General features: G+C 37.8%; 1 protein-coding gene across 1 annotated transcript in view; it reads right to left on the bottom strand.

Moving 5' to 3' along the window:
- Positions 1–1094: 1094 nt before the first annotated feature.
- The window catches only part of LOC115610276 (sodium channel protein type 5 subunit alpha-like), a 51956-nt gene continuing 26293 nt past the window's right edge, over positions 1095–26757 (bottom strand). The window contains exons 9-28 of the mRNA XM_030491515.1: positions 26264–26405; positions 25589–25786; positions 24477–24656; positions 23515–23916; positions 22695–22824; positions 20531–20769; positions 19986–20186; positions 18870–19223; positions 16646–17083; positions 15558–15704; positions 14353–14473; positions 11149–11303; positions 10312–10485; positions 9935–10042; positions 8039–8317; positions 7417–7470; positions 5809–5950; positions 5101–5201; positions 4417–4687; positions 1095–3002 (exon numbers count right to left, since the gene is read on the bottom strand). Coding sequence (XP_030347375.1) covers positions 1804–3002; positions 4417–4687; positions 5101–5201; positions 5809–5950; positions 7417–7470; positions 8039–8317; positions 9935–10042; positions 10312–10485; positions 11149–11303; positions 14353–14473; positions 15558–15704; positions 16646–17083; positions 18870–19223; positions 19986–20186; positions 20531–20769; positions 22695–22824; positions 23515–23916; positions 24477–24656; positions 25589–25786; positions 26264–26405 — 5035 coding nt within the window. The 3' untranslated portion in view covers positions 1095–1803. The remainder of the gene's footprint in view (positions 3003–4416; positions 4688–5100; positions 5202–5808; positions 5951–7416; positions 7471–8038; positions 8318–9934; positions 10043–10311; positions 10486–11148; positions 11304–14352; positions 14474–15557; positions 15705–16645; positions 17084–18869; positions 19224–19985; positions 20187–20530; positions 20770–22694; positions 22825–23514; positions 23917–24476; positions 24657–25588; positions 25787–26263; positions 26406–26757) is intronic.

Raw genomic sequence — 26757 nt, 5'->3', positions numbered from 1 at the left:
CATAGTAAAAGAGAATTTCTGTCCAGAAAGCTCACAATCTAAAGAGGTGAAAAAGACACAAGAAGAAGGAAATTATACAAGACAGGACATATAACTGCCACAGTAGAGAAAGGCTGTTGAAGAGAGCAGTCAACTTGCTGCAGGTTGCAAAGTGTACAACAGGTCCTACTCAGTTGCAAAACCTGCTTTCCTTTCTGGCCAAAATCAGCGTGGAAGGAAAAGCTCACCCTAGCCTTGCCAGAACCTGCCAAACCCAACAGTGACCACACATCTACAACATTGCAACTAGGTTGTGTATAACCTGTTTGAAGTTTAAATAAGAAATTAAAATGTCATGGGTAATTTATGACTACGTCTAGTGCATGACAGGGGATAACACAACAGTCATTACACAGCAAAGTGCATCAGCTGGAAGTATCTCCAAAGCACACTTACAAAGGACAAAAGAGAACACTTGTTTGAGCATGTGTTTTTGTGCAAAGCCCAAGCTAGTTAAGGACGTGAATAAAGATAAAGAACTTTATAAGAAAAATGTGGTGAAGATCATGAGAGACCATGTGCACACAGATTTTCAGGAGAAGTAGAATTTATGATTACATCCATAGTCTTATGTTAACCCCCTGACCCAAATGCTTCAACCCAGTATTCCTAATTGTCCATATTACTCACACTTTGGTTTCTTCTAATCTTTGCAAAAGAGAGAAAACTGGTCCTCCCATCAGAGAAACACTGAAGGGAGAAAGGCTCCTACCACCAATGGAGCACATCCACCCTAGGTCAAGGCCTCATCCCATGGCCATGGATGATGCTCTCCACTATGAAGAAAGGCAGCTCATATGCGGCCCATATGGCACTCCCCAGTCTGGGTTACTGGTATCTAAACGAGTGGTTGAAGCAATGGTGACAATTTCCACCCAATGGAAATGTTTATTTGTGTCTCTCTTCACCACCACCTTGGCAGGAATAAACCTGAGCGTGAAACTAAACCATTCTGTGAAGTCTGAAGAAAGTATGTAATAAACATAATTTGTTATAGAGTGCATTCACCTCGCTGCCAGAGGAAACCAGGTTAAAAAAAAAATAATCCTCGCAGACAAAATATAAAGCAAGATTTTACTCAGTTCAGTAAAACTTCTGTAATAATATTAAGAGTTGTATTTGTTATTTCATGAAGCTGTAGCAACACAACTATGATAGCATACATGCCATGACTTACTCTGTAAATTGATCGTATTGGAAGAAGTCCACTACATTGTGGCATATCTGCTGCTCATGCAGTGGCTATGTTTGTACATCAGTCCCCAAACATAAATAAAAAAGGAAATCAGCAGCTACTTGCTTAACAGGCTTATAATAAGAGTATCAATTAGGAGTGGACTAAGGGCAAAATCTAGCTCCTTCCCTTCAGCAATTTATCTCAATGCTAACATTCTTTTTCTGTTCTCCAGTAGATCCATTGGTGCTTGGGCTTTTCTCTGCTTCTTACTCTGGAGTTAATGTCAGCAGATGTTACCTACCACTGTTGTGAATCCACCAGAGCACTCAGGTGCTATGGGACCTGCTTTGCAGTGGGGTGCCCTTGATCAAACAGATCCAAAACCTTTCTATGCACATGTAAACACTGAGCTAAGCTGAATGCAGCAGAGCCAAAGGCTACAATTTAGCAGCTACCATAGTTAATAGTTAACCAATCACAATCATAAGACTTTGTTCAATAGGGACGCTGCCTCAGCTGGCATGTATTTACAATATCAGTCTCTGTGAACATTATAAAATATTCTTAGAAACATTGTCACTGATGAGCTACTTAATGTCTGGAGATTGTTGATTACCTGTAATTTCTCCATTCTCAACCACGAGATTGCCGCTATTGGCTCTTGTGACACTGTCGTATGATGGAGGAAAGGATGCTGAGGACAAAGTTTCAGACTTGTCAGGACTCCTACCATAGTTTTCACCCATCATAGATGCAATAAGTCCTTCTTTTTCTGGAGCAGCATCTCCAAGAGTGTCAATACTGCATGTTCTGTGATGGTATGGGTAAGAAGCCTGCTTTACAGAGCGCAGAAGCAAATGACTCCTGTAGGCACGCTGAATGACAGTGGCAGATGCTTCCTCTTGCCTATGTCTGAGTGTGGTAGAGATTGGCTCGTAGGATTTTTTTGATGGATTGGCAGACATGAACTTCTCCTCCATTTGTACTTTTAAAGTATCCAGCTCCCCAGAATCTCCTAACACTCGTTTAGTAAAAGCAAACAAGATGTCCAAGCAGTGGATCCTGTCTCCACTGACCATAGGCAGATCCATTGCTATGAGTTCAATTTTGTTTGGTTTCGGTACCCGTAAAGGTTCAGCCAGAGCATCTGCAAAGTCTGAAAGTTCAGAGAAAGTTATAAACTGAGTTGCCTCAGGATCAAACTTCTCCCAGATTTCATAAAAGATGTCAAAGTCATCTTCCCCCAAAGGCTCTGTACTTTCCTCTGTAGCAGCATTGAAATTCTCCAGAATAACAGCTATATACATGTTTACAACAATAAGAAATGACACAATGATGTAACTTACAAAATAAATAATACCTATGGCAGGTTTACCACATTCGCCTATAGTACCATTTATGTTTGGATCACAGAACGGTGGCCCAGTGTTTAAAATTGGACTGAGAAGACCATCCCAGCCAGCTGATGTGGTGATTTGGAAGAGACAGAGCATGCTGTTAGCAAAAGTTTGGAAGTTGAATATATCGTCAATGCCATCTTCCATCTTCACATAGGCAAAGTTAGCCATGCCAAAAATGGCATAAATAAACATGACCAGAAAAAGCAAGAGGCCAATGTTGAACAGAGCAGGTAGAGACATCATTAATGCAAAAAGCAGAGTTCGAATTCCTTTGGCAGCCCGGATGAGTCTCAGTATTCGTCCAATCCGAGCCAAGCGAATGACCCTGAAGAGTGTAGGTGGTAAGAAATGTTCAAATGCTTTACCAATGCCAGAAAGCAGTAAGGCTAAAATGAAAAGGATAACAGCTGATTAGAATATCACAGTTCAGCCTAACTAGTAAGTAGGATGGAATTATAGTATTTGCACAGCTGAAAATATCTGATGCATGTATGCTAAGACACTAACAGAACAACCTCTAATAGAAGTTAGATTCAAAAAAAAAGCTGTAGAAATCAGCAATTACGAACTACATTCTTCAGCCACCAGAAGATAGTACGTGTTGTATGAAGGATGGTAAACACATTTCTATGTACAACTTCAAATATCCAAATCAGTCAACACTCAATAACTGATGGTTTTCTTTGACACTCACTGCATGAATACGTCAGCAGGTGTAAGTTATGCACTTACCTTCTAAATTTGACTTCAAATACTGACATTACAAAGCTAAACTAAGAAAACAAGACATAATAATGCCATGATCACCATTTAGATAACATAGTCAAGATATGCATAAGCAAACCCAGTGAGGGACATAGAGGTTGTGTGTGCCACTCCACAATGGCTTTTAGTTCATTCAGGGACATAGCTGCACAATGATGTTATTTTATCTTTAGTTTGCATGATAAATGACATATCTAGTAGCACTAGAAGAAGTCTGGCTTTTCTAGCTTTCAATAAATTTTTTTTATACATTTTTCTGTATTTCCAGTCCAGGAACTTCATTTCTTATGAAAGAGCCATACTCTTACTGGAATCTTACTTACCCAAAACATAAGTCATACTAAAGAAACAAAATATTTTTCTTCCTCTAAATGCCTGCTGCTATTTTGACAGTACAGGGCCTAGATGTTATTACATTGGCAGAATTCTCAAATTAGCCAGAGCTCTTTACCCCATTCTTCCATTGCAATCCCTACAAATTAAAGCCATGATACATTTGTGTTGTTCTTCTCTGTTCTGTTACACAGTGTAAAACCTTATTTTCAATCAGCTACGCCTGGGTTTCCAGAAATGGAATTCTATAGTCTATAATTTAATTCTAGTCTTCATATTCTCTATATTTTTCAATTCTCCATAAAAAGCACAGATGACAAAACTCAGCAATTTTTATCTGATCAAAGTTTTCTTATTTGACACTAAACGTGTAACAATGGAAGTTATCACATAACGTGGTAGTGGTACAATCAGTTATTCATTCTCCCTCTCAGACTAGGAAAAAACAACCTAAAGAATGATTATGAAAGATTTTATGTAACACAAGGGCCTTTATTTTTTTAATATTTTTATTAAAGAAAATAGAAGACATTTTTTAAAAATCTTATTTCATATTTTAATATAATCATGGTGGATTTTTTAATTCTTTTTCCTCAAGACTCTACAGTATTATGATTTCCATTCCAACACCCATTTGCAATTGATAAATTTAATTTTTTTCTGAAAAAGAATCGTAATTGATTTAGCAGAGAATTTACTTACCAATGAGTGACATGATCACAACAACTAAATCAAATATGTTCCAGGCATTTGAGAAATAGTACTGCCTCAGAGCCACCAATTTCAGTACACATTCTGCAGTAAAGATGGCAACGAAGAGTATATTGATTTTGTTAAGGACATTAGTCTTTGTTTCACTTTGCTCATAGGTCTCCACCATCATGGTGATCATGTTAAGGCAGATAAGAATCATGACGACAACATCAAAAGCTTGACGTGTCACAATGTCAAAAAAGAAACCTTGGTACCTGTTCTAAAAGAAAAAAATACATTGGGCATCAGATATGGAAGTAGGGAGTATTCATCTGTACATGTTTCGAACAGCCCCAATTTTTATATTACAAAGTCACTCAACAATAGTAAAGTCCAAGAAATTTAAAGCAGAATGTAAAAATGACATTAAAAATCTCTTCCCATCCTGGAGTTTAACCAGTTACAAGGTGAATGTAAGACCCAACCATACTTATGCAGAGAATTTAATAAATATTTATCTTGCAAAATCTTTAAGTGCAACTTCTTGGTATGAAATCTTTTTTTGAGCACTGAGTATCAATATACAGACAGATTAAATAATTCATATACAATAAACAAACATACATACTTTTTAGTGAATTAAATAGCACTTTTGCAATGCATTTTCTTTTTGAAGAATTCAGATAGTCCTACCAGTGGTCTTGGAATGGGTTTTTGAGGTTTCTTGGATCCCAGCTTTTTCATTGCATTGTAATATTTTTTCTGTTCTTCTGTCATAAAGATATCTTCCCCACCTAAGTATTTAAAGAAATGTCACTGTTATTTAGTGAGAAAGCAGCACTATTGTAGTTACAAAGTCTAAAATGCTGGAAACTAACATTCCTTCCTTTTTCATGTGTTGCTGGTACTAGCCTTTTCTGTAATGTGTAACTGTGTCCAAACCATACATTTACAAAGCAGAAGTCCCAGGGTGACACCCAGCTAGCTCAGAAGGCATGAAAGCAAAGGACCTACTGATAGGAAACCTGGACAGGAACAAGTCTTTCCCTGGCTTCCCTCATCCTAGTCTTGTTGAATATCCATACTACTCAACTGTACCAGACCACTTTCTAAACAACAAGTTTCCTGTCGTGTTCAGTTCCCCAAAAGGAGTAGAATTTTAAGGGGCAGCAGAGGAGATGTCAGTGCCTTCAAAACGTAAGGAAAGAGATAAGTGTTCTGATTATAGCAGAAAAGATTGGAGGCAGAAACTCACCCCGGGTGTTACTTCTGCCAACTTAATTACTAATGCTCTTGCGAATGCCAACAGAAGTTTTAGATTCTATGTGTAGGAAGGACTGTGTTCTCTTAAGATAGCGTTGCTCGAGACATAGTAGTTGCCTGAGAGCACAACCAGTATACTTATCTTTTTTTTTTGTTGGTTGAAGTTGTCAATAATAACACCAACAAAGAGATTCAGGGTAAAGAAAGATCCAAAGATGATAAAGATCACAAAGTAGAGATACATAAACAGACTGTGCTCCATTTTCGGCTGTTCATTTTTCTGCAAGAATAAGAAGCAACATGAAAAATGACCAATAACAACATGCACCAAATTCAGAATAATCTTTGTATTGCAGATCTTCTCACAAATTGATTCCAGAATTTCAGACCTACTGCTAATTTTGACAAAATTGTCATAGTTTAAAACTACCAATAGTTCATAACAAAATGTTATGTGTATATGACACTTTTGAAAGGGGAACGAAATGGTGGAAGAAAGTAACATTCCTATTGTGACTACGTGATGCATCAGAATTCTAGGATCTCATACAGACATTATTGCTCAGATGCCATTGTGGGCTGGTTTTTTTTAAATTTTTAAATCGGACTGAAAATCCTACTGTTTATAATTGATTGAGGCCCTGCTAAAGTCAATAGAAACAGTTACTGGATTGGACATTCTTGACATGATTTTCACAATCATTTGAGACGCATTGGTTCAGCTTCTTCTGATATGAAAAGGAGCTGTAAATTGCTCAGTACTTGAAAAATCAAGCAAACTATTTAGAAGTCTAATTCCAAGATCTTGCCATTAAAAATCTTGGCCTAGACATATTTCTTTCTTCTCAGCAATAAACTTCTCCGATGGCTATTATGGACAAAACCAAAATTAGAGCAAGAAGTTTTTCAAACCGAAACACAAAAAATCCCACTGAAAAGCACACACACAAAATTCATGTATGGTTACTTTTAAAATTACTTGATTCTTTTGAACTCATGGTCAAATTAAGATAGCCTCTTCATTTCAAATTCTTTGCCTTCAAAGACATACTACTTTGTTCTGCGTAACATTGGATGATACTTCTAATAAGACAGCAAATGTGACTGACAATATAAACAATAGGCAAAATAGTACTTGCGATGCTTGACAATGTATTTTAAATGGTTTCTTGGCCACAATAGCTGAATTCTTGGTGAAGCTTGGTTTTATGTTTTGGAGTGGACTGTTTTGAAATGTTACTGTAAAACATTCAGGTTTACTCCAAGTTTGAGTTTCATAAAAGATGATGTGTTAAGGTAGGTGCTTCCATGTGAATGGGAACTTTCAAGTCCCCTGCTGGCTGCTGGACATCCAGTTATTAGTAGAGTCAATGTAGTATAAAGAGGTGCTCAGTTGAGCAATATATGTGTCCAAGGCAAGCAGAAATACTGCCTAGATCCCTCTGAGCATGTTGACTAGATCTTCATTACCCATGGAGAGCATTTGGAGGTGAACTCAAATGGAAACCTTACACTATAGTTACCTGCATTTAGGTTGGTGGATCTGCAGCTGAATTCCCCTCCCCATTACAATAGATTAGCTGTAGGACACTATGAGTCATTCACAGATTAAATGTTTACATCGGCTGATAAAAATAATTACTGAAAAATTTGACACAAACAGCAGAAGTAAAAGTGCAGAAATCATAACGCTTTTGTAGAAGCAGTAACATTAACAAAAAATATAGTTTAACTACAATGACTGACCTCTCGCGAATCTACTGCAGCATACATGATTTCCATCCAACCTTTAAATGTTGCCTAGAACAAGAGATCATGGAAAACATGTTGAACTTTCAGGGTAAAAGTCAGGGTAAATGACACAGACTGATATGGTCACACACACAAAGCATCAAGCTCTGACTTTAGGGGAACTTGCCTCTGCTGTATGTGAAGCATTTTCAGCCTTATCAGGGTATGAAAGATTGCTAGAGTGGGGCAGAAGATGTTGTCCTAGGATACTGACAGAGCAAACCTTCATTAGCATGATCTATTAAAGGATTTACAACCTTCATGGATAAACAATCTGTATTTGGGCAGATTAGGTCAGTATTTGCCCCAGATTTCCTTCTGAGATAGACTCTAGCTCTCAGGCTTGTGAACCTGCTGGGGCATCAAACAGCACTTGTACACCAGATGCTTGCTTTATCACCTGCAAATTCTCTATTTGTGTGCATGCACAGCACTAGTGTTTGAATAGCCAGCTACAAGGGAAGAGCCAGCTGTATTTTACCACTCTTTTCCATCACCCACAGACATGAGTTAGGAGTTGACAGCAGGTCAACTCCACATGACATGGTGCTGGCTAGTGAAGGCAAGCAGCACTTACCACCTGAAGAAGAGCCAGGTAGCCAGAGCCAACATCATCAAAGTTGACTTTAACATTGACCCAGAATATTTTTCCTGTGTTATTATACGTTCTACAGTCTGTTATGTCATTGATTGAATTATTTAATTCTGAATCTTCTTCTGTCAGATTGACACATTTCCCAAACTTCCCAGCAAAGAGGGTCACTCCCATGATGCTAAAGATGAGCCAGAAGATGAGGCAGACAAGCAGAACATTCATGATTGAAGGGATGGCTCCCAAGAGGGCATTGACAACCACCTTGGATGCAATAGGAGAGGAAAAACACACTTAAACAAAGATGGCCTCATGAATCTGCTCAGTGCAACAAGCAGTCACTTAGTCATCTCAGCAAACAGAAACCTAACGTTTTCCGTATAAATACTAGTCACAGCTGGCAGGGGTACCTTGAAAAAAGATTCAAATCTCCATAGTATATCTTAGGCTTTCAAAGGAAAAATTGAAATGATTTGGTCTGCTGCAAGCCACTACCACGTAAGTATAATACAGTGTGAGACCATCCTCTTTTGGTGACTTTCCCTTGGGTTTGGAGTGGGGGATGTTTTGTTTGTTTGTTTTAAGCTTTTATAATATAAATTTTATGAACTATTCATTCATAAGCACTACTGCAGAAGACTGTATTATTAAGACTGTAGAAAGTAGTTTTTAAAAGGTCTAGTAATAAGTATCCACTAGTATGTTACTCAATCTATTATTTTCAGTCGATTATGATCATGTTTGGGGTTTATAACTGCGAGCTAGGTACTTCTTCTGTGCTGGGTGCTGTACAATCACAAAAAATGTCCGTGTAGGTTTTAAGTGCATGCTAAGACATAACAGATTGCTTCATTAAATGGGACAGTGTAAGCAAACCATGAGAATATGGTGAAGGCAGTGAACTCAGCTGTCAGGTAGCAAAGAACAACTTGATGGACAAGAAGAAAAATGAAACAGCTTTGTGAAGGTTTTTAGACACCAGAAAGTACGATGGTACCTGTTTCAAAATTGACTTCAGACACGGAAATTTCGATACATTGTTAATTAATTTTATGCAATTTTTCTCTGCCTGCACAGTGATAAGATTGCAACTGGAGAACTTCCAGTCTCACTTCCAGAAGATATTAAAGGGCAATCTATATTGAGGCTGCGTTTCAAGGTAAGTGTGTGACAGTGATGCCATAGATATTTCTATCACCTGTTTTCACGTACCAGAGTATATCTCATAGACCAGACTTTTGACTAAATGCCACTGTGGTTATACTGTTTCACACTGCAGTGTACAGTTGTGTTCTGCATTTGCTCAATGGTAGATTTGCAAGTAAATGTTATTTAATGTCCAGCAGTTCACATTGTTCCAGGTGCTCCTTTGATAGAAAAAGGCACCAAATATCATACAGACAAACACTCTTGCTTTTTGAAAGAATAAGTCTATTTGGACCAATAATTTGAGCAAAGTACTTTTTAATAGTCTAAATTTTTGTAAATCAATGCAGTAAATACTTGTGGAAGGGAGGTGATTCTTTCCTCTAAATTAGCTTGCCATTAGACTTTGAAAATGAGAATTGTTCTTATTCTCTATTTTAGTTTTGGCTATCTCAGTAAGACAGGAACACAAGAATGACTGAGCAGCAAAGGAACAAAGTTCTGCCCTGTCTGTTTTTAGTTTCAATGGCCCTTAGGATAGATTACTTGAGGAAAGTCTGTAAGTAGCAGCCAAGTACAGAGGAAAACAGCAAATGCACCTTTTAGAAACTCATTTTATAGGTCCTAAACTGAACCTGGGACAGACGTGAACTTTATAAAGAAAGACACGTCAGGAGTCACGAACCTGTTACATGCTTATTATACTGACAAGCTTCAATTTGTATTGAGTCTTACCCTCATTCCCTCAAATCGAGACAATGCTCTTAAGGGTCTCAGAGCTCGGAGAGTCCTAAGAGATTTCATGGGCCCTAACGAGCTGCCTAAGACGTCTATTAAAGATACCTGAAAGGGAAGACAAAAGAAAGCATTAGCAATGCCCTGACATCTGTTTCCTTTTTTCCTGTCTAAAAACAAAAACCAACAAACAAAAACAAAACCAAAAACCACCAAAACCAAATCTCCCTGTATTTGCAGTGCCCCGACTGCAATATTCTGAAACAATCATTAAACGAGGCAGGAGTGCTGTCTTAACTTTGTATCCAGAAAATAATCAGTAATTCTACTACATCCTGCATCACAAGGCCTGTAGAAACACCAAAGGCAGAACTTACTCCTACAATAAGGAAGTCCAGCCAGCACCAGGCATTAGTGAAATACTTCTTGAATCCATAAGCCACCCATTTCAGGAGCATCTCCAGAAAAAAGATGAAAGTGAACATTTTGTCAAGAAACGATAACATAGTTTTAATGTTTTTTCTCTCATTTATATGTATGTCTTCAAATGCCTGAAATCATAATACATAGATAAATGGTAAAAGTCAGAGATGAGCTTTATAAAATGGAAGTCTAGCATCATTAAGAACCCTTCGTCATTCAATAGGTGTTTTATACACATTTAAATGCAATCTTTTACTCAAATCTATGTCAACTGGTAAACCTGAAATTCTCCCTGTCCCTTCTCTTTGTTTTTCTCTATGCAGTACAGCCTTGGGGACTCACACATCGTGCACACTGGAATCCTAGGAGGAAAGTATATGTCTTTTGAGAAATTTATTTCAAGAAGTTTATACATTGAAGAGAACTAGGTACTATTTTTTCCAACTATTAAGAGTCATTTATTTCTTTTAATGATATAAAAGCTCCTTTATATTTCACAAATGTGAAATAACTTCCTGAGAAATATCCAGTATACAACCAGAATATAAACAGTCTCTGAGATTTATGTATTTTTAGCTTTGCTCATGCTCTCTTATAATTTTTCATAATATGAATAATACATTTACAATAATTACAACAGTGAATAAATGACTGCTATGTGAAGCCTCTTCTCTTTTCTCCTGGTGAGTTCAAAGGTATTTGCTGTGTTTTCTGCTGAAAAGAACTTCTCTGTGTGCAAATTAACATTAAAAATGCTTGTAAATAAGTACATGAAACTGTGTTATACTAACCAGGGCTCCACTGCTCAAAAGAATCATGAATATGATAAAAGATTCAAACCAAGAATGTTCAACAATCTGGTAGCAGGTTTTTCTCAGATTCCACCACGTTTCTTGTCCAAACTTTATGGTACTACCCACATAACAACGAAAGTATCGAACACAACCTAAAGTGAGAGACAGCAATGAACATATGGAAGGAATGTACATGCATGTGAAGGGAGGCTCAAGAAACATTTGGGGGCTGGGAAAAGTCAACAGTCATATTATCTGCATCACTGTTTGTTGTTTTCCCTGTTCTACCATGAGGGGGGGGGGGAAAAAAAGGAAACATTTAGGTTTGTTTGCCTTGTAACTCCTATTTACATAAAGTAGGTGGAGCCCTTTTAGACAACTTTCCATTATGTCATGTTCTAGCTGACACATAAGCTCCCTGAGAGGAGACATCTCCTTTCAAGCTAACCAGATTACTTCTTATACCAATGACACCAGGGCCGCCTAACGCTTCCTAACAATCTCATTACAAAATCCTTATTAATTACTTATTAATTTTTCCAAGAATTAACTCACTTTGGTTAACATCTTCCTTGCCGTGTGCTCTATGTTAATTCATGTTTTTATTATGGTGAAAAATGTCATTTCCAAGCATGGAAAAAATAATGTATATATGTGTCATATGTATATGATATCTTGTACACATTATGTAGTATCATATATATAACTCATATATATGATAGGATATAATATATGTAAAAAAATCTAATTATCTTTCTTTTAATAATCCCAGTGTGCCCAGTAATGTGGAATGCAAGATGTGGCAGGCAATGGTACTTGCACAAGATGAGAACTTTTTTTGCGCAGATATCTGTGTTAGGTATAGATCTGCTGCACCTTCAATTAAGTTCTCTGTTGGCTTGGCCGCAGCAGGCACATTCCAGCCTGGAACTACAGAGCACAAAACATTTCACATTTCTTCTCTGGAGCAGGGAAAGAAGAAACAAAAACAAACAAACAAACAAAAAAAAAAAAAAAAGAAAAAATTCATTTCTTTTGTTCTAAGGGCTGTATTGGCAAAAAAATGTCATTGATAAGGAGTTCTGGAAAAAAAAACCCAAGCCTGTAGCTCAGAAATCTGACATCTGTATTATTAATTCAATACTTGTGTGTTTTTCTGGAGAAATCAAACTGCAGCGTAGGAACAGTGTATCTCCCTCCGGATTTATGACGTATAACACAACAGTAAAAATACGTATATTATTAGTACACAGAGAATACTTTGCATTCAGGTACAACACCTCTCTAGCTTCAAATAATTTCTACATGCTTCACTGTTATTGATTCAATCCTAAAATTTGTATTAGAAATTTCATTGACCTGGAAAGTGCACTGTTTAAAAAAGGCCAGCTCTGCAGAACAAGGCAATGAGGTGAGGGGATGGGAGTAACTACAATCGGATTTGATTTATCCACGTTTTCATCAGATAAAATATCCAGGAAGTGGTGCTTGAATGGGAAGGCAGTGAGGAAGTAAAAGCTTTGCCTTTGGGAGCAGAGGAGGAAAGCAAACTCAGAGAGCTGTGGGACCTGCTGCTGGGCTCTACGCACACAAGTCTGAGAAGTCCCTCCTGGTCAATTCTGTGGTACAGGGAAGCTTGAATGGACAGAAAAGAACAGAATCAAAGAAAACTCAGGGAATGGATGGAATTGGTGACGGTCAGCCAGGCTGACTGATGAGCAAAGAGCAAGTTGTAGCACTAGGAAGAACATTACTGCAGTCATAATTTGTTTACCATAACACATGTGGAAGAAATGAGCCTATAAACTGACTTGATACAGTTTATTCTCTTGCAACTAATACTGAAAGTGTAGTGATAACCCCTGGCCTTCAGAGTAGTGCTGGTTATTAGGGAAAAATCTCAAGAGCTATTTCTTTGCATCTTATGAAAACAACATGTTGGGTAGGAAGAATTCAGAAAAGTATTGAGCAAATCCTGAAACAATTTCTAAAGCTAGATGTTGTATGATGATTTTAGAAAGGATTCCCAGATTATTGCCTTAAAGAAATTCAACTTCATCCTAGAAGCTTCTCTCTGCGTATTTCATTCCATTGTTTGTTACAGAGATTGTTCATGAAATGCTATTCGAGGAATAAACATTTATACGATTGCAAAGTTGTTATGGTTAGAGACCCTTTTTTGTGTTTGTCTCAAAGCCACTCAAAAGATAGAAGGAACTGACAGCTTGTTGTCGCTTGGGCAAACGGCCGGAGGACAGAGCAGGGATCGTACTCCACCAAGGTGGGGGATGCTTTCCTGTGTTGCCTGCCCCAAGGCCATGAAGATCAACTGCACCGGCAACAAACTGCCTGGAGACAGCGGCACAGTTACTGCGACGCCTGCTAAGGCACAACATGCGGATGAGTCTCACTTGTGGGAGGGGTCCAAGAAAGTTGGACCCTACAAAAAGGCAAATGGCGTTCAGCCGTGTAGTGCATCCCTCCACTCTGGATCCCAGCACACTCACTGACCACAAGGACTCCTAGGACCACAACTGAGAGAATTTCCACTTGCTGGCTGAGAAGATGTCGCTGAATCCACCGGGTGGTGAGACGGTTTCTCTATTTATTTTCCTTCCTCCTTTTCTCCTTCTACTTCAGATCTTTTATAAGAACCTGCCACCTCCTGACAGTTTTAGGGAAATTTACAATAAAATCAATCGTCAAGTTGTTTTTCAACATCCAGAGTGCCTGTGGTTTCTCCAGCAAACTGTGCTGAGTACAGCAAAAGATCACCTTTCCACACACCCACGAGAGGGATGGGACAAGAGTACAAATTGATGTGCCAAGTGGCCATTGTCAGGTGAGACCTGATCACATACACTTCTTTTATGTTAAACCCCAGAAATGACTTGGATGCTCTCTAATAGAGTGCAATTAGTCTTACCTCACTATAATAATCTCCTTTTTGGGTACCAGGTCTATGCCATTGCCCAGGTCCCAGTTAGAAGCAGTTGGCATTAAGGGGAAGGGGGTTTATTTCTCAGGTGTCATGATCTCTCTATTGACTAGAGAGGGACAATGATTTGGACTACTTATTCAATTTCCAGATAACTAAAATTAACTGAAAATAACCAGACCCTACTGACTTAGCCTCACTAGAGAAACAAGTTGGGTTTTGGCCCCTCTCGCTTCCCAACAGTGAAATCACAAGAGCCTTACCTTCTGGAAAACAGTTTTCTGGAGTCTTAAAGTCTTCAGCAAACTCTGGCATCTGTTTTAAAAGATCTTCAGGATTTGTCAAATCTACTGTGCTTCCTTCAGAAGAGCTGATACTGTGAAACTAAGGAGCAAAATCAGATCAGGTGTTGATTCTTTCTACATTCAGCTCCAAATTAATAAATTCGCCCATGAAAAAATAAAATTCAAAATTAAAACTTGGATGTACAAATATTTCAAATAGTGTTGGTAATGGAACAAGCTTTGTGATCTTAAAAGTATATGAACTTAGAATTACCAATAGCTGCATCCAAATAGGGCCCAAATATAATTACAGTACCTATCTACATGGACCAGATGTAACTGCCTAATAAACTAGTAAATTGAAGAGGTTTTAAATTGCTTATAAACATATGTAGTCCTCAAAGCAGGAGAGACTACTTGGGTTAAAACCATGAAATCATACAAAGATGCATTCAAACAGGAGAACCAGATAAATATATCAGGAACTAAAAATCCATAGTAGAATTAATGAAGTAGAAATTGGAAGAATATAATATATTCTCCAGTTTCGCTAACCCGTTACATCACACATAATATATGATGAGTCAGCAGTTTGTTACAAATTACTTCCTCTATGCTTTTCTTCTTTTACATTTGCATATTGGTGTTTGTTATTTTTTTATTGTATTCTTTATTCAAAATTATTCTAAAAATATTTTTAATTAATAACTACTACCTTTAATGTCCTAGTGAGAATGCAATTTCAAGTATTACTTTTCTTGAGATCGAGATACTTAGGACACAGGCAGTCAGGATGGAATTTCCCACTTGGAAGCATCTCTCTGAATATCAATTTGTTTTTTTCCCCTCCTCTTGTTTTTTGTGGACTCAAATTTCAATAAATGGAAAGTAGCAGAGAGAATTTTATAAATTATGTGAATCAAATTATTTTATAATTTTTTCCTTCTAAACACTCTTTCCTATACATATTTTTTTCTTAAGTATCAAAACCTAGAAACCAGCACAGCTTTGATTTCAATCCATCACAGAATTACAACTCTGTCATTAACCAGGCAGGCCAGCTACTACAAGCTCAGAGTTGCTGTTGCCACTGAATCCCGCTTCAGCAAATTCTTGGACAGAAATGTGCCTGTGCTTTGACCACTGTTGGAAAGCCAATACCATAGGAAAAAAAGAATTGTTACCTCTTTTACTTCTGGCGATGACAGTTCAAACTTTCTATCCTTTCCCAGGTAAAGCACACTGAATTCTTCAGAGGAAAATCCTGATCCTTTACTCCAGCTGCCTGAATTTTTAGCTCTTTCTCCCCTTTGCCTCAGGTGATTTTCATCCTGAAAATAATCAGTGGATTAGAAGTGTTTTCTTTTCCCTTTTTATGGGGGGGGGGACAAGTTGGCAGGGAAAGAAAGAGAAGATCTGCATTTCATTTAAAGTGGGACTCTCCAGGCAAAATCATAAGATATGATCTTTTTGATTCTCTGGTTTTACCTAAGGATAGAGAGAGGGGAATTTTTCCCAGCAGACATACAGCAAACTAAGGAATTTCAATGAACTAGTAAAAAATTAAGTGAGAATTTTTGGTTAAGAATTAAGACTGGAATATAAGGTAGGAAATCTTGAGACCAAAGTGGCAATCTTCTATGGTTAAAATAGAACTGAAAAATTCAGAGAACACAAAGAAATAGGATAATATATGCTATCGTGTAAAAAACATAACCTTAATAGAGCCACTCCATACTTAAGCCTTCTAACATTTTCTAAGAATTACTGCATACTACACACACCAAGGACAGAGAATGCACCAGAGCTATAAATTCGTATTATCGGTCCATGATAATGTTCTTTAGGCAGAACATGCACTTTTGCTGTTATGTAAAAAATGCCAAAATGGTATTATTCACATGATGGTTTTTTTACATAATAATTACAAGTTCACCATGGACTGCCACAATTATCTGTGGACAGTCAATGGGCTATGTAACCACATGTGTGTAACACAACAGGTCAGCTAGGAATTCCTGCAGAAAACCCAACAATTCATGGTCTTTCTTTTCAGACCATGAAAGAATTCTGATTTTAAAAGGCTCCAAGTAACAAATTTAACCTCACTTTAAACATTTGTACTCTTGGTTCTAGTTCAAAATTTGGTAAATCTCTGGAAATGGATCAACATGTGCCACCTTGTTCTACTAGAGACAGTCTTCTACCATACATGCGTCCCTCGAAATACATATGATGCTACTGTTCCAATGTAAATGAAGAAATTCATCACCTGTTTGCTGTATTCTGTGTCTGTAAACGTGCTCAGCTTATCATCATCTTCAAAACCCTCGCTTGTATTCTCTGCCTCAGCAATAGGGACACAAACAAATACATTGGGATTGGTAACAAAATCTTCAAGACCTAAGCATTTGTCCCCATTTTTCTCAACCCATTCATTATTGTAATTTTCTTTACAATTTTTTATTTCTTCACACTGGAACCCAAGTGTGTTCTGTGAAGTCAGTTTTATTTTCTTCCTATGCGCTTTCTTTATATGCTTGAGCTTTCCACAAAAGGTATCCCATGTAATGCTCTTTACAAAGTGAAATCCCTTGTGAAACCGAGCAAAGGCAATGCGAAGGTTGTTCATCTCTCCATCATCCTCTGCTGTCTGGAGACAGTCAGCACTGAAGGAATTCAGCAGTAGTGCAATGAAAAGGTTGAGCACCTGAAATAACAAAATTAAAAGTCACAAGAGTAGAATTCAGAAATCTAACTTCTAACTTTGGAGGACACAGATACTATCAAAGTTCAGTCTTACTAAGCAAACCAAAACAAGGTAATAATGAAATTATGACTGATCACATGGTGGTTGATTAAGCAAAATCCTCTCTCAGAAAGTTCAATCTTCCCATGACCCTCTTCCCCAAAAAAGTTATTTAAAATAGTAGCTAAAACAGATTTATGCATGCCAAATGCATTATTTGGCCAAAGCAACTTTTCAAAGATTATAATAGCAACAAAGATTATGGTCATGGCTTGTCAGTTTAATAATGTCTCTTCTTTCTTGAAACTAGAACTAAGTCTGGCCTCTGTGGAGCTACTTTCAAAATCCTATGAGATCAGATTCAGGCCCAGCAACTCCATCAAATCTGCAATGTTGTCACAAAAGTCAAAATCAAGAGAAGCTCGAACTGAGGTTTCCACCCTACTTTTGAGTTCTTTTTAAATAGAAGTTCAAACAAACAAACAAACAAAAAAAAATTATAAAAAAAGAGTTTAATTTTGTGTTCTTGTTGGGTTTTTTTTTTTGTTGTTGTTGTTTTGTTGTTGTTTTTTTTTAAGGCAATGGGAGGATTTAGATATTTTCCTAATTGTTTCAGTTTGGGATGGGATCTATGTATCTTAGTTTTTATTGTATCATAACTGGGCAGATAGCACACCTGAGTCATCCAGGGACCACAGTCAGTGGAGAACATTTGCCCTCCAGAGATCAGCCCTCCACAGACCAATTCCCCCTATCTGTCTTAGTTATTGACCATAGGTTGGAATAAATCTCACTCCTGGATACGTCTCTGTTTCCTTTCATAATAAGAAAGCCTAAGTAAGGAGCGTAGGCTAAACATGTAATTGTTTGACAGCCAACATTATGTGACAAATATCACTCTCAGCATTTCATGACTGAAATCAATCACCGAGGTGTATAACAAGTGGGACTTCAAACCAGGGGATTTGGGTGGGATTCAGCCACAGAACAGGTATTTCCCATAAAGGGCTACCCCAAATTAATTCTTTCCAGCGGTCATTTAAATTAAGGAAAAATTGATAAATGAATGATACTAAGAATGACATGAGACAAAAAGATAGTAAAAAAGATTTTTATTATTTGGGCACTAAGAAAGGACAGAACAGGACCAGGAAGGCAGTCTGCCCCTTATGCCCCAGCATGAGTGTGTAAGGGTGTGTAGTTTATGCCGTAGCAGGATATAGCTTTTCGATATAAACGTCCTTAGAGATGATGAAATAAAATACTGATTTCAGTGGTAGGAGTATAGATTCTGCCACTTGCTGATAAAGAATCCAATGCCTGCTTGAGATCTTGGGAAAAAAAAAAAAAAAAAAATTGATTTTCTGGTTTACAGAAGGACTTAAGCATTTAGCTCCATTAATTCAAGCAGGTAACCATAAGCCTTATTGATTATTTACATCCAAATCCCAAGATGTGAAGAAAAATAGTTGCCTGTATTACATTTACTGCAAAGGTATTCCTCATCACATTGCCACATGCAAAGGTCAAGTGATGCTGTGTGCAAAGCACACAAAATGTGAAAATATGGTTAGCGGCTCAAAGGCAACAGGCAAGGGGCTTTTGCAGACCATAACATACACAGGTAACTTTTCCACCTGTGTTTAGGGAAACTACCTTTTGTTGTGGGGAAAAAAAAAAAAAAAATAGCAATTTAGTAGATTCAACTATAGACAGACTGAAGAGAAAAAAATACTGGAAAACTCACCACTAAATTTCCTATCACCATGACCAGTAGAAAGACAAGAAGGCACAGTGGTGGTTCAGCAACCACCATGCAGTCCCACATGGTCTCAATCCATTCTCCACACAGAATTCGGAAAACGACGAGGAACGAGTGGAAAAAGTCCATCATGTGCCAGCGTGGCTTGCCATATTTGTTTATTTTATGGCTGTTGTCCAGATAGCTTCTCCCAAAAAGTTGCACCCCTACTATAGCAAAAATGAAAACGACGATTGCCAGGACGAGGGTCAGATTACTCAGTGCTCCCAGGGAGTTACCAATTATTTTAATTAGAGTGTTTAAGGTTGGCCAGGACTTTGCCAGTTTGAAGACCCTCAGCTGCATAGCAACATAAAACATAATGTTAGACGTCGGTAGAGATAACCCATCTTTGCACCATTCAAATCCTGCAAAAAACACTTCAGATATTCTGAACTATTCCAGCATGCAGTATTTGCAGCGATGTGTCACTAAAACTTTTTAAAAAGTATTCATAGAATTGTTTTTTTGGTTTTCTTTAACTGAGGAACATTGCAAACATGAACTAACCACCTCATAAAGGACTAGAGTCCCTGATTAGTCTTTGGCCCGCACAGGTAGGTATTCATGAAATGCACCTCATGTAGATTCTGGTGCATAACAAAGGACCAAAGCTGGGAGACCAGCTGCTGTATTATTATAAAAGGAACCTATCTTTCGGTACAGCAACCTAAATCAGTCCATGGTATATAATATGAATACCTTAACATCATTTCACATCTATTTTTAAGTATTGGTGTTTTTCTGTATTTGTACTCTGACACTTTTTTCCTAAGTTTCCTGTGCTGGTTTTTATATTTTTGACATCAGTTTTATAACATGACTATTCTAGCATATTTTTTCCTCTGAATATTTCTTAGCATGTTCAAAAGAAATATGTCATTTAAGCTCTGGCTTTAATATCACAAGTAGTTTGAGAGTATGCTTCTTATTCCTAGTGCCAAGAGGAAGAAAAAATATTAAAAGTAATAATTTCCTACATCCTAACAGCAGACAACAGAAGTATTCTCTATTATATTCATAATGTAAAGTTTTATACAACTAATTAAGTGTGAAGCTTACCAGTCTAAAGGATCTTAAAATTGACAGGGTTCCTCCTTTTCGCCTTTCTTTCTTGCTTTTTTGTTTGGGTAAACTCAGTTCAATTAAACTCAATGTGACAATTATACTGTCAAAAATGTTCCATGGCTGCTGAAAGTAGTAATAGGGATCTAAAGCAATGATTTTTAAAATCATTTCTGCAGTGAAGATTCCTGTAAAAACCTGTGACAAAGAAACAATAGCATCAGCCTAAAAAGTAGCCATGAATTTATCTTACTTTTAGATCATGTTCCCGCAAGTAACACTCATGGGCAGGTCAACAAAACCCATTTTTATGAACTTCTAATACACTTTTAATTAAAATGAGAGGATTGATTTCTTCCGTCTCAGGAGTGTGTTAGAAGTATATTGATAAAATCTGGGAATTGTATATATTAGAAATTCAGAGTTTATAAATGCAGGGTTTGCTAATCTTTAATTTTTACAGTTACTCTCTCTGTCTCAAGGGAAAACACCCATCAATCAACCCTTGGTGTAAAATGTCACATAGCTGAGAATTTGCTTACCAAGTTGCCTACATTAAGCATTGTTTTAAAATTATCTGACATATTATTGTGCTCCAGCGCCATGAACAAAGTGTTCACCACAATGCAAACAGTGATGGTGAGATCAATAAAGGGATCCTTTATGAAAGCAGCCACTTTTGTCTTGATTCTCACCCAAAGTGGGCAACAGTCCCAAATTAGATACTTTAAAGCAAAATTATTCAGGCAGGGTGGGCATCTCCGCCGAGATTCTTCAAGTTCTAAATGCAAAAGAAAACCCCACTATAATTAGTTATGACTGAGCAAGATGGTGAAATTACTACTTCAAGTATTCAAAAGACAGAGAAGAAAAAGGAAACCTCATGTTTCACACAGAGCCCCCAAGCTTCCCTCCACTTTCTACCATTCATGTAGTCCCTACATCAGCTAATAAACATGAAGATAAAATTCAGAGAAAAATGAATTCAAAATGCCTTAATGTAAACTTACTTCAAAGGACTTTTGGTCAGGTTTTATTTGGCTTAAACTTGTATTACAATCATCTGACTAAAATCACATGTATGATGCAGGGGCCAAACCACAACATGTAGGTCAATATAGCAGGCAAGGTACTTTTCATCTTATCCTTCTGTAGATGTCTAGGACAGTGGCTGTATCACACCTACCATCTTTTTGTCTCCTCTGACTCTCAAGGGAGTGTAGAGAGTCAATGGCAGCCACAGGAACTGATAATAGCTGAGGCAAATACTAACTACAGTGCCTAAAATTTGACCTTAGGCTACTTCTACTGGAATTTCCCAGCTGATACAAGTTGCCACACTTGTCCATTTTCTGTAATTAAAATATGGGACAGAAGCTGTTCTGGCTTTGTAATTTTTGGTCAAATATAAACCTCATAGCCTTTTTTCTTATACCACCAATATTAAGGAGTCCTCCAAAATACTTTTGACCCTGCTGAAGTCCCATGCAAATTCAGTGACAAACTGGTGCTTAAAGCTAAATACAAGCACAGTAGGAATTACTAGTAATTTGGTATTCAGGGATCTGAAAATTTTTTAGAGATCAGATGAGCTGGATCTGAGTCATATCCTTTTCTTAGTTGCACCTGTCCTTACTTCTTCCCACAGTTTAGTTTTGATTTCTTTCCCTCCAGGCTCAAGTCTCAGATCCCACCCTACACTGCTCATTCCAGTGTGACCATCTTGACTCAATCCTACTCCCAGTCTAGCTCTTGTCGTCTGTTTTTCCAGATCAAATGGCTTCCTCTTTATGTATACAGTGTGTATCCAGCAGAACTGGTGCTCAGGTTCCAGCAAAGACGTTTTCCTCTCCCCTTTCAGACGCCTGTTCTCAGGTTAATCCACAGCCACATACAGCTACAAGTCCTGTTCCATCGCATTTCACAGCTGAAAGTGTGCAACAAACCCCTGACCTTTAGTGAATTCCACTGCAAAGCAAGGCTCCACTGGATGTATTGCAACTGTGATTGTCTCAAGAAAAAAAGAATTAAAATTTAAGAAGAGGGACCTCCTTGCCACAATGGATCTACCACCCATACCACCCCTGCTAAATCCCATACTTCTTGCCCAAGAACTGGTGGCAGAGCTCCTCTATCACCAAACAAAATAAGACTGACTTCCTCATCCTGAACAACTTGGGCTGAAATTTTTCATAAGATCTGCAACAAAACTATTAGTCATCATAGTAACTGTCAGTGATAAAACACCCCAAAATAAATCACACGGAAAGTTAAAGGAATGAAATAGTGCGGGTAAGTATACAAAACGCAGGATTTGCCACAACTGATTTTGCTTGCATAATCTTATTGTTGGATTCTGCATGCCTATGGCTCTGCCAGTGACATATCACAAGTTACAGGGTCAGGAGGAGGAAACAGTAACCCAGTCTTGCACCTCAGATGCTAGAGAAACCCTTTTCAACCACCCTCACTCCAATCCCCTTCGCTGTCTGTTCTACAAAAAAAATCTTACGATAGGCAAAGAATGTGTTCCAGTACAAAACAACTGTGTGATAATGATTTTTTATAAAAGAGCCATATTAAACATGAAACACCTAACTACACACCTACAAATCTCTGTTAACCTTTTAGAAATGTATTGACATTTTGGTCTTTCATGCTAGCGTTACTTTAGGAATGAAATAAGCATAATGAGGAACCACTTACCCTCCAAGACACTGGTAATTATGCTAACTGCACTTGCTGCCCTTTGTCTCTGAAGTGCCTCGTTAAAGTACTCCACTGACAGATGAGGAGGCAAATGCATCATGCTGCTCTCATCATTTACAGCTGGCTGCTTAAAGAAGTAAACATGATTAGGGAGATACTACAGGAATAAAATTAAGTAGGATGTGGTGATGGGTAACTATGGAAGTTAATAGGAACAATGACACGCAGCCAAATAAATGTACCTTTTTACAAGATGTAATAGTTATTAAGAATGAAGGTCTTACTTTTCAGTAGTAACACTGCAGTAAAAGGATCCTACAAGCATGTAATAACAACAGGGCAAACACAAACATTGGAAATAAGTCTATGAGGAGAAAAAGACCTCGGAAATATTCTGGAGATTAATGGACAAGGAGACAGATGAGACATAAACTGGTAAAAAAGCATCTCTACCCACTTGGGGAACTTACAAAGTTTCTGCATAATGCTGAAGGTGCTATTCATTTCAAGGAGAAAGAAATTACAGGTACTGCTCAAAACGCTCCCCCTGGGCAGGGTATGGGATAAAAAACCTCATTGGTGACTTGTAACTCCAGCACCAGGAACATTCGAAACTGTGTTAATACAAATTGTGAATAGCAGAAAAATGAGGTTTATAACAGAAATGCTGAAGTCTGGTTTTCAAGAACTCCCCACATCAGTATATTTCATTTTATATCACTGTTTGCCATTACACTGAAACTCTTAAGAAAAAAACTTCCACTTGTAGAGAAACCGTAATATCAAGTATTTATTGAAAGTAATATATTTTCCTTACCAGATTCCCCTTTCCTGGGTCTTCCATTACTGGTGGAAGCATTACTCCTTCAGAAGACACTGGATCTACGCTGTGCACCCTGCTGCCTCCTCCTCCCATCACTGAAATCACACCATTGCAATCATCCATGTTAGCCCACTTGCTGGTGTGCACGCAGTTTGGGGTAGCAGGGTGAGAGGTGTGGCTCATTTGACTTTGCACACTGGAGCGTCTTCCCATCTGTGTGACCGACAGCGACCGACACTGGATTTTGTGTTCCCCGGCACTGCGGTTTTCCTCGTCACTGAAATCCGTTCTGGAATCAACTTCTAAAGCAGGTATTTGGAAATTGAACACGCTCCCATGGCTAAGCCTGCGCTTCGCCTGGTTTGCATTGGGACCGTACACCAGGCCAAGGAAAGACTAAAAGACCAGGAAAAGCAATATAGAGAGAATAGTATAATATCACAGAGAAAAAATGGGGAAGCAATAAATGCTTAGAGTTTCATAGCATTTCCTATCAACCACGACAAATCCAAAACTCTTATTTGATTCAGATTTTTCATGGAGGTGTATGCTTAGATTTTAAAACTCAGATAATAAAATTCTATTATCAGTGGTAACAGCTATTTTTGTCATAAGCTTTATATTTATGTTTCAAGTGGGAAATTTTAAACAGAGAATGACGGCACAGAAGTTAAATTCTGATAGTCATTCACCTTTTTCTGTTTCTCAGTGTTACAGAAAATGTATTTTAACTGTTATTATAACTTCCCTTCCATCCTTCATTTATAGTATTTCCTTCTTTTTCAAATTAATTTTTACATATAATTCTTCCTTATTCCAAAAGGTTGTTTATTTTAAAGATTTAAGAGTGATGTTTTAGGGTTTTGTAATGGGATTTGGTTTGTGCTTTCAAGCAATTTATTTTATTACTAAAATTGGAAAAGCTGTAAGGATTTCAGATTCAGGCAATAGATTACCAACTTGCGCTGACTATCTGTGGACTGTGACTTGGGGAATTGTTGTTCTTCATTATCTTCTATCCCCAAGGACTGATTTCTCTTTTTCCTATTGCTTCTTTCTTTGATTTCTTTGGGAGACAGAGATGAGGCTTCGAAGGAGCTAATTGACAGGATATCAATTCCTTTAATAGCCAATGACTGAAATTAAAACAAAAACATGGGTGACATTTTTGCTGGGTACTTTGAATATAAGCAGAACAAAAACACTTCTGTGCTGTGTATTATTTCCTCTTAACAATTTGTTTCACATAACTTGTTAAAAGTCTTCCATTTTTAAAATCTCCATAAAAAGAAAGAGGAGAGGATTTCCCCAACATATGAAGCACTGAACAATATGCTATTTGCAGTATGTTACATGATCTCGTGTATTGAGCCTTCTGGGGAAAAAATAATCACATTATAGCTCTTATTCTTCCACATGACAGATTTGCTTACAACAAAAACACTCCATTTGAAAATGATATTGTAGAATATATCCTTTTCCCCAAATTAATGCTCAAAGAGTATTAAAATTCTGTCTTTTCATTGGGGACCCTTGGGACTGTATTCACACTGTGGCTGACTTTCTTTCCCATACTGAACTTAGGACAATGTTGTAAAAACACAGGAGTTTTTTGTTCCAGAAGCTTCTCAGCCATTTAAGTTACCAAGACACTTTCATTCAACTACAATAGGTTTTGGCTCAGATGCTAATGCAGTTAATCAACAGAATTACTGTATATTTCTCTGCTCAGCAGCCCACAATGATAAAATTGAATAAAAATAAAAATACAACTACATTTTCTTTTGGAAGCTGCTAGTTGGTGGAATTTTATACTTTCCAGATTTTAAAATACTATTTTCTTACAGTTACAGCAGCCTTTAATACCCATTATCCACAATAAAAGTTATTATTTCACAGGAAAAATACACAGCTGAACATGGAATTACTCCTGTAGCTCTAGGAATCACTACTTTCAATACGTTATCACTTGCTCCTGCTCCCATGAGTGACTACTTTACACAGCTGTACACAAGTGACTGATGCCAGGACACTGAAACTAATGCTTGCAAGGGAATAATTTACATACCTCCTGCTCTTTCTGTAATAATTCCATGGCTTCAAGAAATTTCCTTTCCTTTTCCTCTGTTTCAGCAATGGTGGCCTTGTTCTGCTCTTCATATGCCATTGTTACTACAGCCAGAATCAAATTGACTAGATAAAATGAGCCCAGAAATATGACCAGCATGAAGAAGAGTATATACACCTTCCCAGCAGCTCTGAGGGTCTGTAAGCAACACACCCCAGAGATAAAAATTACCATAAACCCCACGAAGCAGTCTTTCAATGTGTCCCTGAAATTCTTTAGAAGCACTCAACTTCGTAGACATAATGGTTTAGGAAGCTTAAATGGAAACATACCTTCCTTGGCCCTTCTTCCCCCTCTTTCTCCTTCTTCCTATACTATCACCTATGAATAACTGATCGTATACCCCATGAGGATGACTGAGGAGGTATTGCTATATGTTTGAAGGACAATACAGGACATTTTTAGTATTTTTTAAGTCCCTAAACAAGCGTGGTGATAGGTCTGGGGTGATACTGCTGGGAGGCACAGCTTGCAGAAAAGGAGAAGGGAGGATGTGGGCTCGATGACTTGCAACTGTTGCTTTTGTTTGAGGTTTCTTGTCCTCTCTACACAGTTTCTGCTTTGGCTCTTTCTCTTCCTGTAAGACCAGTTCTGAATTATGCACAAAGCTGATACCTGCTGGTACAGACGCTCCCAGTAGTCCTGGGTCATCAGGCGGAATAAGGAAAGAAAAGCCCAGCCAAATGAATCAAAACTAGTGAAACCATAATCAGGATTTGGCCCAATTTTCAAGCATATATAGTCTGGAGGACAGATCCTAGAAGTGAAAATAAAAAATGGAGCTCTTTTAAGCATGCAGATTTCAAGGAAAACTTCAGCTTATGTGAGAGTTCTGATGACTATTCAGCTCCGTGTTTCATAGATTGCAAACCCATTGTCTACTCCAGGTAGTATTGTCTGGAAAGCGGGATGGAAAAAACACCACCCATAACCCAGCAGCAAAGGAAGAGAGGCTGGAGCAGACTACCAACCCAGGACAACTTCCTCATCCCCTGCCCTTCACTGCAAAGTAGCCATATCTCCCTCCTTGCCCAAACCTGCCCTCCAAAGTCCATGTTTTGTTTTTCCAGTTTAACACTCATGAGCCTTCACAGAGAGGAACATGTCTG

The sequence above is a fragment of the Strigops habroptila genome, chromosome 1 (assembly GCF_004027225.2).
Source record: "Strigops habroptila isolate Jane chromosome 1, bStrHab1.2.pri, whole genome shotgun sequence".
NCBI lineage: Eukaryota > Metazoa > Chordata > Aves > Psittaciformes > Psittacidae > Strigops > Strigops habroptila.
This window is presented reverse-complemented; position numbering and strand designations above follow the sequence as displayed.